The following is a 19,089-nucleotide window of genomic DNA, read 5'->3' on the forward strand; positions in this document are numbered from 1 at the left end:
TGAAGTTACACATTTTTTCCTGTATTCATACATCCATATATACAAACACATACTATATACATATATATGTGTGTACGCATACTCATACATAATGTAAACAATGGCATCAATTTTGGAATTATGGAAACTAGTTTGGTATGACATCTTTGTGTGAAACAGTTACAAATATATCAGTCTATGTGTTGTGCTTTTCCTATCTTTTTTTATCATATGATGCTTTTCAAAGCATCAGGAATGTGGAAGAAACGTGATTTGCTGTGGGTGTCAACAAGCTCTTGCGGTTGCTTTAATTCATGCTCCTCTTGTCATGTTTCCCTTGAGCTTTCCATAGATGACAGCTAAGGAAGGTGAGAGTTCTACATGAGATAAGAGCATAAGGGGGTTCCTCTAGTCCATCATAGGTCAATTTGAGAGGGAAGCTGAGTATCAATTTGATTTGTCTGTACTCGTCACCAGCGAACCAAAACCAATTTAAAAATGATTTTGGAAAAATAGTTGTTTGAGTATGTTTGGATATAGACCAGGAGAAACCCTAGAGTGAATTGAGCATGAAGGTTTTGCTATGGCTTACTTGTCTTCTGTAATATTGGGTGGATGCTGCACGTCCCTGCTCAAATATGCGGTTGCATATTGTTAATGATTTGTGATGTATTTTTTCCAGAAGTTCTTGACTGTACTTATATATAGTTCTTCAATGCTAATATGCCTTTCTTCTGTATAAATAAAATGAATTCTGGAAAGCAGAAAGTGCATGTTGTAAGATAAAGAATTTCTAGTTTCAGTAAAGCCAGAGAGCCTGCTCTCATTTCGGTTTCAGTTAGAATCTGCAGCTTAATGTGAAGGTATTTCAAAATGAGAAGCCACATATAATTTTATCAACTCTACCTGATGGTTGCAGCAGCAATGAAAGAGAGGATATTTGCTCTCTTCCAAAAATAGTTTGACAGATTAGGCTAGAATTTCCTGTGCTGAAATTCATCTACCTCTTCATTCTTTTTTCGACTGACAAGTTGAAAGCATTTCTGCTGTGTCAACCTTTCTTATTAAGTTTTTGAGAGTCAATAAGCTATGTGGGTGATGAAGAGCAGCAAAGTAAATAAATGAGCTAAATAAAGTGTGTGCTGGCCCATTGATTTCTGCACCACAGGAGAAATTTGTAAACCAACAACACCATGTAGTCTGCATGATAAACAAAGGATCAAACTAGCTTTGCCCCGCCAAAAACATTATGTGTCCTGATACTATTTCTTAAGGGTTTGTTTTGCTTGATTTTTATTTCTACCCCTTTCCCTGTCCTCTCTGCACCCCCCACCTCTTCAAAAAGTGAAAAAAGAAAAGTTGCAGGGATCATTTAGAAATTCATTTCTTTATCATGTGAACATTTTTTTTTTTAACGAAGAATCTGGAATCTTAAATTTTGTAAAGTAATTCTGTTAATTTAAAATATATGCATAAGAGTTTGTGCCTTTTTTTAATTTTACAATAATACATGGCAGGTTTGGAAAGTGAAGTGTATTTTTATGAAAAAGGATAGAAAGCATCTATGGTACAAAACATAAATGATGTACTTCATGTTAGAGTATAAAATGTTATAACTGTAATGAAAATACTAGTAGTTGGAAGTATAAACAAGGATTCCTAAGATAGTAACATTTCATATAACATTACCTAGGAAACCTGTGAAGTGTTTTCATACAGAAAATGTATTGTGCATTTCCTTTTGTCCTTAATAGTGATCAATATAGACAGCAGTAAAATATCAGTGGTTGACAGTGCTGTTGAGCACAAGTTGTCTTCACTCTCCAATTAGAAATCATTGCCTGAAATTTACCCTTCTGTTCCCAGTTTAATGGTCTCTGTATCCAAGGGGAGCTCAGATGCTTACGGAGATGAAATCGTTGCCTGCCGTTCCCGCGGGACCGCTGGTTATCATTACACACACCACGCAGACAATGCTCCTAGGAGCCCGCTTGCCTCTTGGTAATATGTAGTTCATCACCAGCTTCAGTAGCATGCTAAAGAGGGCCTGCCACACAGCTTGCGCCCATTCGCGTGCGGGCTCGGGGGTCTCAGCAGTTATTTTCCTGCTCTGCATCAGAGTTTTCATCTTCTTTATCCTTTTGTGCTGTGGGCCACCTCGGGCAGTCTCCTTCTAGGGGAATCTGAAAGGAGCAGCTGCCACAGATACCCTTTCCTCCAATTGTTGCCCCTTGGTTCCTTTCATAGCTTCGCGCAGCTCCCTCCCCCAGCGTGCACATGCCCGAGCATGCAGATCAACTGCCCTTTCATTCATGTCTTCAAGCCGCACGGAGAAGCATATGCTCGAAATATTCATTATCTCATGCGGTAATTAAAGGTTGAAATGATTAAGCTGCAGCCTATTATACCAAAAATACGCAGTCGTTTTGTATTGAATGGGCTATTTTTGTTGGAGAAGGTGTTTTATTTCCTAGGCACTTGGTGAATAATCTGACATAATTTGATTTGGTGTGTAATCTGTATAAATTGATTTAATTGTATTTGATACATATGATTGATTTTAGTGGACCTACTCAGATGTAAAAGCATAAATATGTGCAAGTCTGAAGGCCTGAGAACTAATTATGTTCAATATCAGTGTGACATGTTCATAATATTTTTTATATCATCTGGTTTATAATCAAGCCTAACAACTTTTCCCCAAAAATATTAATAGCTCACATAATATACATTTTATCTTAAACATTAGGAAAGGTATCTATCCAAGTTAATATTATAGTGAGGGTTACTGCTTAGTTGTTTTTTCTCAAACTTGTGCTTCACTTAACACTTGGCTTTTCCTACATCTGCCTCACTAGAAGTCTTGGCATGAGTGCCGGTCATTGGAATGTTCTTCTAAGCTGGACTTTGAAGAATCCTTCAAACATCTGAGCATTTATGTTTTGGGTTTTTTTTATCTTTCATTTAGAGCTGCATCCCAAATCATCTGGAAAATCCCATTACCTACCCTATCACCTATTGTTTATTTCTGAGTATTCCTTTATTTTGGATGTTGAACTCTGTATTTCAGTAGGTTACCTATCTAAGTAATAGAGGCAGTGTTCATGAATACTGCAAATCACGCCAAAATAAGTGTGGTAATTTATGGCATAATGCCACATGCATGAATTGGCAGAATTACAATATAAAAGCTATAGTCATAAAATTATCAAGAAAATTTATGAACTTATAGAGACATTTCCACATCCTAAATGACCCTATTAAAGTAATCAGTGGTGATTTATGACTATAAGGTTAATTTCCAAAAAAAGTTTAAATCAAAACAAGTGAAAATTTGACTTTCAGTTCCTGCAACTAAAGAGAGTATAAATAGATATATCTGGGATGCAGACACTCTACAATTAGTATACCCAGTATGTTTTATTTATTATGTCTAATCATATAGATGATACATCAGTTTCTATGCATCAGTTTGGCAGGTCAAGGTGGATCTTACCAACTAAAAAATCTCCAAAAGTAGACTGAATTTTATGCTCTGTTCCACCATATGTTTTGAAAGGTAGTCATGCAGAGAGAGATCTAGTCCTTTAAGATTTGCCTACTGTTCTTGACCAGAAAATTGAACTTAAAGACGTATTTCTGCAAGTGATGTCTGGATAGACATTTGTTCTGACAAAATGGGCTAACTCTAATACTGGCAGAATTAGGAAGCTATTATTTGAGTTGAGAACCTTAAAGAAGACTTATAACTTCAGGGAAGAAGTGAAAATCTGTTCATTCAGTTAATTTTGCTATTGTTAATTTAGCACTTAAGACCTTCACTTTCTTAAAGTGAAGATTTGTATATTTGTTTACTTTGGATGTTAAAAGCTAGCAGTCCCTCAGCGTAGGAGTATTTTCTTCTGTTGTTTAATTTAGAGATAGTCATTTTTCTGTCTTGACAGTGTCATGAAAACCTGAATGGAAACAGGAAAAGCACAGAGTGGCGCTGAGATGTAGTGGTGGTGTTTTTCTTCACTAGTTTTCCATATATCTGCAACTTTGTACCCCGGTGATATGGTGTTCACTTCATTTTCCTTGGRTCAAGGTATTATCCGTCTTTTGAGTCTGTGGTTAAATTCACATTTTGCTTTGTTAACAGCATCAGAATAGAATAACTGAGTAAACTTTTGTCGGAAGAAATGCACTATAAGAATACCCCCTGTCCCTTTTACAAAAAACACCGCTTCAGAATTAGAATAATTAACTTTGGCAGAAAACATAGGGCATAAGAAATTAAAAACCAATGGAACAGATAAAATATTTATTATTAACRTGCAAATCAGAATATTTTCAGATTATTTCAATGTTTTGCTGTAGCAGCAATAAAGATAAACGTAATAGAACTTGTTGATATCAATCCTTACTCTCCAGGAAACTTATGTTCTATAAGACCAACCACCAAAATCCCGTAAGCGCATGGACGTTCATCTCAGCCGTTGCGATTTCGGATGTAATGATATGTATACCCAAAAGAGCAAAAAGTCAGTGAACTGCAGTTTTGTCTGCACACACCATTAAACTTTAAAACACTTTTCAAAATTTTAGGGCTGTCTGACTACAGCTTTCTCRGAAATCTATATGTTGAGTTGATGACCATAAGTTTATAACCCCAATTTGGGGGTATGGAGTAGGAAACTGGCATGTATGGCTTGTTTGGGGTTTTCCAAAGCAGTATGACAGTTGCTGGGTTTATGTATATTTATAAGGTTTATGTAGTTTTATTTCAAGTACAGATATTAAACATTCTGAATATGGAGATCAGAATGAAATTATAGATAACATATCACATGGGTTTTCCCAAGCATGTATCTGCTTGCTATTCCCAGGCAATCTGTTATGAAGCCACAAGTTGTGTTACTAACTTATAGGCATGACCATGTGCATCTATAACCCAYACCCAGCGTGTATGGGTGTCCACGTATGGAGGGGGCTACACTGCAAGGTTATAATCAGATCTTTTGCCCTGGTGGAGGTTTCAGAATCTAAATGTTGTCCTCTTTGAGTTACAAGATGTGATTTAGGCAGACATTTTATGCTGTTTGTGTTGAAACTTTTTTCTAGAGTAGCTAATAAGTTTTATTTTAAGTAACTGCTGATATACAGATTTCAATTTGTTTCATTTCTGTGGAATAGGAAGAGCAGAGACAAAGCCATACAGCCGTATGTTGCAGAGGTTATTTACTTCACCTGCTTTAGGCTATATTGGGTTTCCAACTTAGCTGTGCCAAACCATGTAGCCAAATGCTGTATACATTCAAGGGAAGACTAAAGACACAGAGCACAGAGCTTCCATTATCTGAGATAACGGAATATCCATTATTCCATTAGATATAGATATCTATATTCCGTTATCTATATTAACAGAATATAGATATTCCGTTATCTATTCACAATAATGTGAAATGTCCTTAGAACTGTCAGTACTGAGTCCATTAAACTGGACGCAGTTATATATGTTATATATACACCTACAGGAAAGGACTGCAARGTTTTATAAGAATTTTAAAGTACATTTGGATAGTGTGCATACAGAAGTCAGGATTTTTACATGTTTTAAAAAGTGGAGTATTTGTACTTACACTGCACAAGCTTGGGACTTTCTGCACTTAAATGTGAGTATATTCATGATCTGAGGTGTTTTGTTTTCCTTTATATACTTCAGTTCAAATGAATAGGCTTTTAGGAAAAAAAATGTATGGAGTACTTCCTTTTTAATCAAATTGATTTCTCACATTGGTATAGCTCAAGCCACAGCAATTCACTTATTTAATGTGCTTAAATTTCACTACAGTTATTCCCATTGACTACAAGAGGCTAATGCTTAACATCTTTGCTGGATCAGAACCCTCAATAGGTAGATGGGAGAGGTCTTAATGCAGGCATCAGATCTTAAGTAATTTAAAACTTATCATTGGATAGATGGATCATCTGAGAAGTTAAAATACTGAACTGTACCAGTTCTATAGCATAAAACCAAGAGCTTGCCTGCTTGATTGCTACAAGCAATTTGTTTTGCTGTTTTGCTTTCAGCTTATGTATTATTTCAGAGCTGATCAAAAGAATTGGTAGCAAAGTGTGAAATAAATTGTACTTCTAAATAAATCGATTTAACATTCCTTGGTGCTTTAAGTGATTTTAGTAATATTAATATTTAAAATATTTCTGTCTGAAATCTTTTTATGACTGCATATAGCAATAATGGCTACCATTTCAATCTGCTGTTTTTTATATTAGAATATTACATAGTAAACATTGTGAAAATACTATCTTTTAGCATTGGAATGGATGCATGAGATTTCAAATGTCTATTTGCATATAAATGACTCAAGTTTTATTCAGTCAATAAAAACAGTCTATTAATCCTTATACTACATTTCTTACAAGGGCTAGAACTGGCAAAGTATGAGGTTTTCAGCCAAATGAGTACTTTTCCTTAACTTTCATACATGCATATAGAAAAAAATATATTTTTAGATTATTTCATTTTTTGATATCTTCCTAGTTTATCTCTGAATTTTTTACCATTGTGTTAGGCAAATTCAAAGGTTTGTATTTTTGCTTTTAGCTAATATTTTTTTTTCTGGTAAAAACAGCAGTTCATGGATAAAGTAAAGATATTAATAAGCTTGAAAGAGAATATTGATGGGTGCTTTGTCCAAGGAGGAATGGGCACCGAAGCATGCACATGCATCTGCTGTGATATTAGGATCTTAAGCAGCTCTAGCAGTCTGACAGTCGGGTTCCTTCACGTAGCCACGGCAGAGTGATAAAAGCAATGCAGACATCTGGATCACAGCGCTGCTGTACAAAGCATTTCTGAACAATTCAGATAGTTGTACTTACCCAAATTTCCAGTCTCGTCCACCCCTTTCTCATTGTTTCTTTCTCCGCCTCTGCCTGTGTCTTTTATGTACTTGAGGAATCTCATTTTTTCTTTACAAGTCACCTCCATCTGCTTATGTGTCAGAGTGGCCCTTATGCCACACATCATATTGAGGAGTTCTCAAGATGAAGGGCTGTATTCACATCACTACTTCTGTCTCGGCACTGTTTCATGCTTGTCACTGCTCAGCACTCAGCGCCACACTGGCTTGTTTTGTCAATAACCATTTATTTGTTGCTGGAATAGTAGCAACCATTACATCTGACCTCCCTGTTTCATCAATTATGGATAGATTATTGGATGTGAACATCTGCAAAAGCTTGCTGGTGAACTTACCTCCTGGCTGGGATTAGATAAAGTATTAAACTGTTGTTTATTGTCAGGCCAAAACTCTACTGGGAAGCCAGGGAATTCCAAGRCTAGCAGACTCCCATCAGCAAGCACCAAAAATTGTTTAGTATTGCCACCGCTTCCCATAAGATCGTAGCCATTTATTATTTACACTTATTACTAGTTGTTATAGCATACTTGATAAAAGCTCTTGGCAGGCATAGTGTTTCCAGCTATTGTCACATCTGTCAGGATGGAAAGGATACATAAACTGTTTTTTCCTCTTATATTGCTGTTAAAGGGTAACAGATGAAGCTTCTTCACTCTAGACTGTTATTCCATGCTTTATTTTGAAGAAATATGTCCACAATGGCTGTTTCCTAAAACATTACATTCTGATTCTAAATAAAGATTGCAACAACCTTTGCTAGAGGAACATCTCTTGCAATAAAGATTTTAGATTACACAGTAATAATGTACTAAAATATCTGGGTTTGAGAGTTGCATGTTTTTCTGCACTAAAGGAACTGGCTGTTTTTTTGTTTTACTTTAATAAACCACCATATGAGATAAAGTATGATAATAAAATGATGGCTGCATCCCTACAAAGTTATAGTTACAAAGAACTGAATTAACATTGTTGTTGGTAGCACAGAGGCTACTGTTGAGAATAGTAATACAGAAGAATTAAGAAGAGAACATAAGTTAAGGCTTATTCACTCATCTATACATTTCATGTTTCCCATCTAGCAAAATGGAGCATACAGAGTAGAATCCTGATGGCACAGAAACTGGTCAAAGTTTGAAAAGCCTCAGTAATATTTGTTACTGAGTTGCTTCTTTTTATGTATCCTTTCAAATTCAAAGTAAAATATGCATAGAGTGAATATTATGCAAAGTGTACAAGTAACACTTGATGTAGGCAATCAAAGAGCCCTAGATCTTATCTTGATAGACGGTTAAGAAGTGAGTGAAACATTTATCTTCCTGGGGCTCTAATCCTTCAAGTGAATATAGACCTGAGTAACTTGAAGCAGATATTACTGTGCATATTTAAAGAGCATCAAACTAAATATTGCACTTGATAAGCAAGTGTAACAGGGCGAAGGGAACATGGACTGAATGGAGTGGTTGTCGTTCCTGGGGAGCATCTTCCAAGCAAGATGGTAGCGATAGCCGTTCCCTAGCCAGACACGGTGAAAGGTCAGGAACAAGTGTGCTCCGCTTGGCTGTCTGCACTGGGCAGGGCTATGGGCACGTTGTGCCTCCCTTTCCCGTGGTGGCTAGGCCCCTTACTGCCAGATGTGTGCTTTTATGCTATGGGAAATCCAGATGCCCATGTCACACTCCCTAAAATAACAGCTCTTGAGAAGGCCAGACGAGTTTGGGGATTTTGGGGTGGGCTTTTTCTGCGTGTAGCAACAGGAGCAAAGTTTGTATGATTCTGCCTCTTTTTTTTTTCATATTTTATCAAAACAGTTGAGTCCAGTGTAATTGGATGTGTCGAAGGACAAGGAGTTAGCTTTCACAATAATCTGAGTTGATGAACTTGGGTTGTGGAAAAAGATCAGGGACCACTTCCTCAGCATGGCACCTGTGACTGAGTGAATGCCAATGAAGAAYCAGAGTACTTGGTTGCAGTAAATTTTGGGGGGGGAAATACAGTAGGAGTTTTCTTTCATAAACAAAATGCTGTGTAGCCCCACATGGAAAGGATCTCTCTTGCATGGCAGAGAAGACTGGTAGGTTCATGAGAAAATAGGCACTCTCAACCAGCAGCTGGCAGGGAAGGAATGAAGGAATGAAGGAATGCCTCCGTTCCTCCCTTTGCCACGCAGGTGCTCCAGGCTCCAGAGCTTTGCAGCTTGGCCCCTCCATCTGTGGTGAATTCAAACTCAGCACCAAATGGAAGATATGAAAGACAGCTCTGTGACAGAATCTATGATTAATTTTTCTTTACAGTAATCTACACTAGTGTACTTAGACAAGTACAGCCRTAATGGTTTAAAAGTTTTCACTGTATATACATTTCTTGGGGAGATAAGAGAGTTCTCTAAGCTGCAAGCTAAAATGTCTGTTCATAACAGCTCTAATGTCTTTTTTTTTCTCCACTATATTGCATGTAAAAGATATTCCATGGTTACCAGAGCTATGTGGTTTCTCTGAAAGTACATAAGAGGTACTAAGTGATATGAGAACAACAGCCTCACTTGATTGCTTATTCTGTCTACCAGCACCTCTTGTTGGCTCCAGAAAAATATCCTAAGATGCTGCTACCCAGCCTGCGCCCATAGCCTCTTAGTGCAGTGCCTGTCAGAAATCATTAGCTACTGATCTCTTTGACTAATGTTGCAGCTGATTGTCTGATTTATGGTCAAGCTCTGTAAATGAGACAGAAGCATCTTCACTACTCACCAGCTGTGGAGTGAGTAAACACAGATTTTCAGAAATCAAAATAAATATATTTCTAATAAAGTTTGATGACAGTATCAAGTGCAAAGCTGAGAGCAAAACTATGTTTTTGTGGATTTTAAAGTTACAGTACTCTAAATCAGCATCAGTCTGTCCCATTTTTGGCAGAGTAATCTATTTTAGCAAAATGATAAAATATGGGTATAGCATAAATCTTCTGCTGACTTGGACAAACATTATTTATTCATCATAAATTCATACCATAGATTTTTATGCTTTTGTCCATTATCCCCATATGTTCATTTAAAGGGTTAGCATAGACTACTTTCTTTTGTTTGTGTGCTCAGTATCTGCCAATGAGCTGTATATGTTTAAAAGGAATACAGAGCTGATAACAATAAAAAAAAATAAACAAAATGTGAGTTTGGGGCTGGTAGAAGAGGTCAGTGTATGTGTTTTCTATATATGAGATAAACCCAGGAGGACTGGAGTGGCATAATACTTAGATAACTGAGAAGCAAATTTAGGACTGAGATCGGACCAGTATTTTTCTTGGCAAAGAAGGTAAACATGACATTCACCCCCACCTAGAGAATTATTCACAGAGCTGTGCACCAAATATGCTCTGGTTTGAGGATTTAGGCATTTGTAGTCATTTGCTATATTTTTCACACTTCAACAAATTGTAGCCACAACAGACTTGCAAGGACAGGGAGAGATATAACAAGTTTTGTAAACAAGTGTGGTGGTGTGGTGTTCCCGCAATAGCTATTCTTCTTCCAGATGCACCTGCATCCAGCTTGTAAAAAAAAAAAAAAAAAAAAAAAGTAATCTTTACAATGTATTTTAAAGTTTTGTATTTCCATTCCAGAACAATAAAAAAACTTCCACTTCTTTTCCTCTACACCAAAGCAAAAATGGGTATTATTCAGAAAAGTTATCTGTGATGTGGAAGACAAAGCTGAAATCTTCACCCCACCATTCTCCCTACAGGAATAAGAACAAGTGATCAAAATCTGCTAATCACTTTACTTGTTTTCTAGCCAGTATTTCTGCTGTGGACCTGCAAAAGTAAGAAGTTTCAGATAGTCAGTGAATTTGGGCATGTAGAGCCAACTAGTAATTTGTAACCCAATTCAGTGCAGCATTTTATATATTTCTTTAATCTCACCACACATTTTGTTTTTGGAGATAGAACTGTATGAACATGATTTTAATTTGTTCAACTGCATGTACGATGATCTTTTTCCACTAGTTTCTAGGAATATCAAAATCTGTTTGAGACAATGTGGAAATTTTATAATGGAGCATAGCGTGAACAGGATAAATCTGATATATCCACTTGCTCAGAACTTTGGGTATATAATAAGTTTAAAAAAAAATAACTTTGAACTTTCAGTAACTCTAAAACTCTTAACTCTGTGTTTTTGAAAATGAAATTTAATTAGATTCATATGAATCTGAAACCTGCTCTTTAATGAACATCGCCAGTATGGAATATCTTATGTATTACCATTTGTTAGCTCCTTGCACAATGTTATATAATACTATTTATATTTTTTTCACATGAAAAAGATATTTCACTAAGATCACATTTTAATGCACAATATTTACTGTGAAATGCTGGAGCAGAAATGTGTTCCTCTAATAAGTAGATTTTTGGTCTGTATTCTAAATGCTTTTTTCCAGTCYTTTGTTTGTATTATGACATCTGACCACAAATGCAGAAGAAACTGCACGTTCACTGTGCATGTTTGTGTAGGAGCCATCACCATTAATTATGGACGTTTCACCTCTTTACTGTGTATCCCTATACTCTGCATATATTGCTCCAAAAATATGCTGAAGACCTGTTTCTGATCTGTASTTCTATGTAAAGAGAGAGCAACTTCCATGAGCGCATGCAAATTCATTTGATCTGACCAGAATGGGTGCTCCTGATACTTCGGCACTTGTCAGACGTCATACAGATCCCTGGCCCAGCCATGCCCACCCAGGTAGTGCTCTCTCACACGTGGCTTTTCTTATATGGTGTTCACAGGAACCCAGAAAGATAGGTCGGTTTTTAATATCTCATGGAAATAAGTTGTTTTCATCTCTATTTGTTGTCGTCAGGCTGCTTACAGATTCTGGCAGAGATCACTGCATCAATTTCGCTTGATTTGCAGACACGAAAGCTATATAATTTTTCATTTTAAGTGGAATGTACATTGTGCTATAGTTGCAAGAAATGGGTTGATTGCTGTAGTACTGACATGCTAAAGCAGCTTTTTGCCTATGCTACCTCTGCCTGTTTTGCCATGCTGAATGCTGAAGGTGAGGAGTAGGTGAGGAGACCCGTTTCCTCCCACATAAAGAGATACCAGGCAATTGTAGCATGTACATAGCATGTACACGGCTCCTTTCTGTCACAAACGTGCCCCTTTCACATGGCGCCTGAAAGCCAAGATGCAAACATGAAGACATATCTTTAATTTTAATTTATCAAGCTTTTCATCTTTTCATATTTGTGATTTTAATTATTTTTGGTTCACTGTTGCTTAGGATAGAGCACCTGGTTTGTGTAGAGCAGCAGTAAGATGGGACCAAAATGGGTGCTGTTGACCAAGATGGATGAGTGGCTGTAGCAGAGGTGTAGGGACCAACACGTCAGTTTTTCTGACTTTGGCTTTTCCACAGTTTTCATCTGTAAGTTTTAGGCTTTGTGAGGAAAACTACAGCARCTCAAGCCTTAGGCATCCAAGTAACTGTTCTGTGCTGGATGGTAGCCACTGGAGGCCTTGTTTCCTAATTTAATATTGCAGAGGCTGATTTAAAGTAGGAATGATTTTCAATCTGGTGCATACAGTTTTCAGAACCTTTTGATGCTGTCATGGCAGGCTTTCTAATAAGGGCACAAATACTACGGAAAGCACTGTAGGTGGCTGAGAGAAAAGCAAGAACTGAATGGAAAACCAGGAAATGCCTCCTGTGTGTAGCTGTTACCAACCCGGGATATTAGAAGGACATACTGCAGGCCTTGACAACTTTGCATAGGCGTTCAGTTTAGGGAGAGGTCTGAACTGATGTGACAAGTTCTTAACAGTAGTGTCTGCATTCTCTTTTTGTCATATCACATGCATCGATAACTCAATTGCCAATGACCTTCAAGTATAGGATTCAATAGTGATGTACATGAAAACAAAGTTCCGTCAAGGAAATACTTGTGAGAAGGTAAACACTGCTCTGTGTACAGTAACCACTTGCTTTTGTGCTTGCAGAGATAAAATAACTCAAAAATAAGAGCATTGTCCAGAGATGCTCATGTGTGCAGTAAGACTCTCYGAAGCTGAGAAATCTGAGTCACATTGAACACAATGAACACATTTCATAGTAGAAATGGTGTATCAGTAGCATTAGCACACACAGGCTGCCTCCTTTAGAACCATGTGGTCACTTTGCTGGTGATGGGAGATGCAGGCTTCATCTAAAATGCCCTATCCTTTACCTCAGGATAAATAGGCATCCCGTGGCCTGCAGGGTACTGCTGTGTGTCCCTGTGCGTTCCCCATCCCCCTTCAAAGCTAGTAAATGGCATTCAGTACTGCTTTCTTGGAAACGTGCAAAAAGGATTTCCGTAGATAGTCTTTGGAGATTTCCTGTGTTCTCATGTGTGTAATAGGTTGGGTCAAGCAACAAAGAGGGAGGGAGGAAAGAATAAGATTTAATTTTACATGCGTTCTCTCTTCATTGCCATTGGAAAAAGATGAATGAAAAGGGAAATTGTGCAATACAGGTGATGTCAGTGTTAAATTAAATTAAGATATGTTTTTACACTGCAGTTGTAATTATTCAGTTAAGGAAGAGATCATGATAATAGAGTACATTCCAAACAAGTATTAACAAATTGCTTGTGTTCGTGAATAATTAGTAGTTCATACTAAAACATTATTTACAATATTTTAAGTCAACTGTAGCTTAAATGCATATCCTATAATTTATTTACTTATTTATGCATCCAAATTGTACTAAGAATTTTGATAGTGACCAAAGAAAACAACTTTACAGTATATTTTACTGCATCATACCAAAATACTCTGAATGCAAGGAACAAAATCTTAAGCTATAAATAGATTTTCATAAAATCACATCCATCTTAAGCAATCATTAACAAAATTTAAATTTTGAATCAAGTAGTATCTCTCTGTATTTTTGTGAGCTGCTGAAATATAGGAGTTTTAAATATAGCTTTTTTAATATATTTCTTTTTAATTTGTAATTATTGAGGAGTTTCAAATTATTATAAGAAATGATCAAAAACTTGCTCCTATTTACTACTAATAAAAAATATTTGGAATATTCAAAAGAATATTCAAAATATATTCATATATTAAATATTAATGTATTTGATATGGACACAGAAGTCACAAATCAAAAATGGACATGTTTGATATATAAAGTGTTTTTCTTTTCTGTTTCTCAGATTTTGAATACTTCTGTAGAAATCTTCACAGCCCTGTGTGATTCAGCTGGCCTAGGCAGAGCACATGAAGCAATAACCAAGATTCTGGTGAGGTAGGTTAGCACATCCTTGTCTTGCTGTCAGTGCACATTCATTCAACTGTGAAAGACTGAAATTGTTAGAGGTCTGTCGCTTCCCATTACTTACTGCTTAAATTTTAAGCAGTGCCCTTCTTGCAGTAAGTGACCCTTTCATCCAAAGTTATTTTAAACAGATAGCATTTTTTTAAACTGTATGATCCGGTGTTTTCTTTACCAGTAAGCTATACTATGTTCCTTATGTTGATATATGTATTTTTTTTTAATATGGAAGGGACCTTCCTGAAAAACAGAAATCCAGTCATATTTCCCAGGTTAAATCCAGGTAAAAAGGCAATCTTGAAGACTATAGCTTGCTTCAGTCAGTGCCTTAATGTAACCTTTGTAGAATTCGTCCATAAGAGATGTTTCCATTTATTTTTCTACCTCACTTCTTCTAGGAGTATTTTGTGCCTGTGCAGGTAAATAATTTGGTCAAATAACGTGTTTGTCTTCATTTTCATTTCAGTAGTTGGCATTCCAGGTGAATTACTTTAGTTTCTTAAACAAATTTGTCAGGTGGCTTCTCCCGTTGCCTCTCCTATCATGTAGGAACAATCACAGTTCTCCTTAGCTATCTGATGTATAATTCATTGCTATTCATATCCTGTCCTTTCTAAACAAGCACACAGCATTAAAAGTTCCAAAGCCACAAAAGAGGCTTAGAAGACCAGATCCTGTTTTCAAAATTAAGTGAGGTTTAAAGTCCTAAGAAGGATGTAATTTCTGGGACATCAACTTTTGAAATAACTATTTTTCATAGTTGGCTCCCATGATACCATAACACCCCAGAARTAAGGTACCTGACTCTCAGCAGCATTGATAGATTCCTTGCAGTTATCAAAAAGCTTCACTCTGGATAGGGGGTGACTTAAGATAACCAGAAGGAAACACCTAGAAACAGCATTTCTTAATTGCCTCCCAATGGGATTTAGGCATTCTGAGATGAGATAATACACTTTCCTCTACTCAGAACCTTCTGAAGCCAGGTTTCCAATTCCATGCAAGTGCAAATTCATTTCACAGCTGTAAAGGGATGCATGATTTTTTTTTCTGCATCACATCTGTATTCTACACCATCTAGGATCATTCTCTAACTCTTTGAGGTCAGTCTCCCTGCTTTCACGCTGTTGCCGTCTGAAAACGAAGAAAAGCAAGAGATGGGACTCTCTGGTATGTAAGGGACTCTTTAGTTTAGTATATAATGCATTCTCCAGGAGGTGGGCATTCTAATTGATTCAAGTGAATGAGAGTCTCTCACATCCTAAGTGAGGGTTTTAGTTACTGATCTCTTGCACAGGCAAAGAGACAGCCATCAACTTTTCCTGTGGAAAATGCAGATTGTGAAATCAGTCTGTTTGTTATCTGTAGGTATGTCTATCATGCATCAGGTAGTTAGGCCCTTAGAACATGAAGCAAATGAAATACTTTATGTATTTGTCTGCTTTGAAGTACTTTGAGATGCACATAAACTGCTCGATCCTTTAAAACATCAAGTGATTTGGGTCATGTTTCAACCATTTGAGAAACTTTTATGTAGAAAAGCCTATGCACCTAGGAACTTAGGGTGTCTTTATTCTTACATTCAGTTAAGCAAAAAGATCAACATTCATAATTCTGCATTTGTGTTCCAAAACGTTAATGACTGCCTCATGTTTGTGCATGCAAGCCTTATGTCTTCTTGAAGTTTAGTATGATCAAAGGTCATAGATACTTGGGAAACGTTCATCTGTTGTCTTAACAGATCTCTTCTGTAAGGTGGTCTCATGAATGGGGAGGTGCCAGTCTGTAAAATCCATCTATTAATTGTTTTAAGGTAAATTCCAAAATAGCTTTCACTATCCAAGCACCAAAAGCAGCCAAATAGACCTTAAAGTGTCTTTGACATCAGAAAAAAAGCTTAAGATTCATGATAGTCATTTAAAATGCTTCTGAATATGGTCAGTATCTCACCATACACGTCCTTGGAATTTTATGGGATGCATTCATGGTTCCTGATTAAGCTGTCCAATGTCATAGTGAGGCCACTCTCAGTTACTCTCAACAAGTCATGGCAAGGGAAGATTCCTGAGGACTGGAAAGAAGCGAATGTATCTCCAGTATTCAACAAGGAGTATCTGGGGAAATACAGGCCAAGCAACCTCACGTGATGTCCTGGGAAGGTGATAGAACAAATAAATATAGAAGAAATTTCCAAATATTAAGAACTAGAAGGTGATTGGAATTGCTCAGAAGGGATTTTTAAAAGCGAAGTCCTGCTTCACCAACGTGGTAGCCTTCTGCAGTGCAAAGATGAGCTTGGTGGGTGAGGGCAGAATGGTGAATGATGACTTTAGCAAGGCTTCTCATACTGTCTTTCATAACATCCTCATAGAAAAACTGATGAAGTACAAGCTGGATAAGCACATGGTAAAGGGACCTGAAAACTGGCTGAGCTACCACGCTCAAAGGTTTGTGATCAGCGGCATGAAGTCTAGCTGACGCCAGTCACTGTGTATCCCAGGGACTGATACTCGGGTCAGTTCTGTTTTTATCTTCATTTGTTACTTGAATGATGACTTGAATGACACACTCAGCAAGTTTGCAGGCAATGCAAAATAGGGGGGACTGGTTGATATATCACGTGGTTGTGCTACTGTTCAGATGGACCTTGACAGAGAAATGGGCCAACAGGAATTTCCTGAAATTGAGGAAAGGGAAGCACAAAGTCCTGTATGTGTAGAGGAATAACTGCATGAACTAGAACAAGCTAGAGGATGACCAGATGGAAAGCAGCTTTGCAGAGAAGAACCAGGTGGTCCTGCTGAAGAAGAAATTGACTGTAACCCAGAAATGTTGCCCTTATGGCAGAGGCGAAGAGCTTCCTGCAATGTGTCAGGCAGAGCGATGCCTRCCAGTTGAGGGAGGTGATCTTTCCTCTCAACACAGCCCCGTTAAGACATGTGGAGARCTGGATCTGGGTCTGGGCTGTCCAGCACAAGGCAGACATGGACATACTGGAGTGAGTCCAGCAAAGAGACATGAAGATGATGAACAAACCGGAGCTTTTGCCCTGTGAGGGAAGGCTGAAAGAGCTGGGACTCTTCAACCTGGAGAAGAGAAGGTTCAGGAAATATCTTAGCAGTATGCATAAGCAGACATTTGGAAGGGAATAAAGAAGGAGCCAGACTCTTCCAAATGGTGCCCAGTGAAAGGAAAAGCAGCGATGGGCACAAACTGAAACACAGGAAATTCCATTTTTTTTTTAAATTGTAAAGTTGCCTGAACCCTGGAACAGGTTGCCTAGAGAGATTGTGGAATCTCATCTTTCAAAAGCCATTCAAAACCCCAAGTCCTGCTCTAGGTGGCCTTGTTTGAGCAGGGGTGGCCAGGTGATCTTCAGAGATCGCTTTCAACCTTAGCTACTCTGTGATCTTTGTCTTAAGCAGATAAATTCCTTTCTGCCCTGTAATGCTCCCTAGCAGAAAGCTTTCTGGTACCCTGAACAGGGTCAGCTTTCAGTAACCCTGAAGCTTTCAGTAAAGCCTTCTGTAACCCTGAAATATCTGAGCAGATATTTCAGGCAAACTTACTTTGCRAAGTTTGGTAGCATGTTTTTCTTAAATAAGATTGGGCTGGTCCAGTTTCTTTCCAGGTTCTTCTTCTATATTGAGGGAGGGCATTGAAAAGGTATAGAAAAAAAAGTGAAATGTCTATGTAAAGGGAATGATAGAAAAATATCAACACTGCAAGTTTCTATTTACTCTCATGCCAAACTTGGGGGCGCTTTCCTTGCTGATGTATAGCAAACAAATCCATTCCGTGTCAACCTCATTTAGAAAATACTGGATGAATGCATGAGTGATTACTGTTTGCGACACAGTGTCCAGTCTCAGTTTGATCACTTTTTGTTTATTCAACTAGTGCAAATCATTTTAAATTTGATAGTTGATGCCTTTACAAAAAAAAAAAAAAAAAAWAGATAACTTTGATCCCTGGTTACTAAAATAACATACTATAACCCTAATGTCTTGCGAATCTGTACTGATTGCCTTGTAAGATGTTTGAGGAAATGATTGAACCCTTATATGGTGTTTCGGAACTTGTCTCTAGATTTGCAATTTTTTGTTAAGTCTTTGTTTCCACAGATCATGGGAAGTGGTCCTGAAATCCTTATCATATGCATTTAGGCCTGTCACTTTCTAGGGAAAAATCTGACATGAAAGCATCATGTTCTTGACATATTCTGCCAGTGTCCACCATGTCAATGATTTCTTGTGGACATGTGATTTATATATCCAAATCAATCACATATGCAAACCTATAAAAAGTGCATATTTTCATAAAAGTCTAATAAGGATAAGAACTCATTCTAGCCTGAATGTGGAAAATGAACTGCTTTAGATATAAAATCTCTTCTGCTGAAGCTATCATAACTGTTCTGTGGGATCGTGCATGACTACATCTTTAGGAAATTTCATTTTACATACCCAGGAAGATGATATCTAAGGAGATAGAAAGTGCATAGCTATATAAAATAACATGTAGGTTTTGAAAGAATTATAAAACACTAGTGCTTTGAGTAGGAAAGGCCTGCTTTTCAGGTATCAGGACTTATGTAGGATAAAGTGTCCTAGTAATCTATGTAGCATACTTTAAATATATAAAGCGGTAGTGCTTTCTAGTATTTCTATTGAAAAAATGCAGCAGGTTGCTAGTTGGCATAAGTGAAGTTCTAACACTGACAATTATCTTTCTGATACATATCAAATTGATATGTATATGATATTTCTTTTTGCTTGGAAGACATTATATGCCCTATCAATTTTCATATTTTCTATAAGCTTTTTATGTAAAATATAAAAAATGGCCCAAATACATCAAAA

The 19,089-nt window shown here is 37.2% G+C and overlaps 1 protein-coding gene across 1 annotated transcript in view; it reads left to right on the top strand.

Annotated features, from left to right (window-relative positions):
- Window positions 1-19,089, top strand: part of TTC29 (tetratricopeptide repeat domain 29) — a 111,494-nt gene that overhangs the window by 43,017 nt on the left and 49,388 nt on the right. The window contains exon 8 of the mRNA XM_026042654.1: window positions 14,109-14,200. Within this exon, the coding sequence (XP_025898439.1) occupies window positions 14,109-14,200 (92 nt within the window). The remainder of the gene's footprint in view (window positions 1-14,108; window positions 14,201-19,089) is intronic.

The sequence above is a fragment of the Nothoprocta perdicaria genome, unplaced genomic scaffold, assembly GCF_003342845.1.
Source record: "Nothoprocta perdicaria isolate Ctin4 unplaced genomic scaffold, notPer1 scaffold_31, whole genome shotgun sequence".
Classification (NCBI taxonomy): Eukaryota; Metazoa; Chordata; class Aves; order Tinamiformes; family Tinamidae; genus Nothoprocta; species Nothoprocta perdicaria.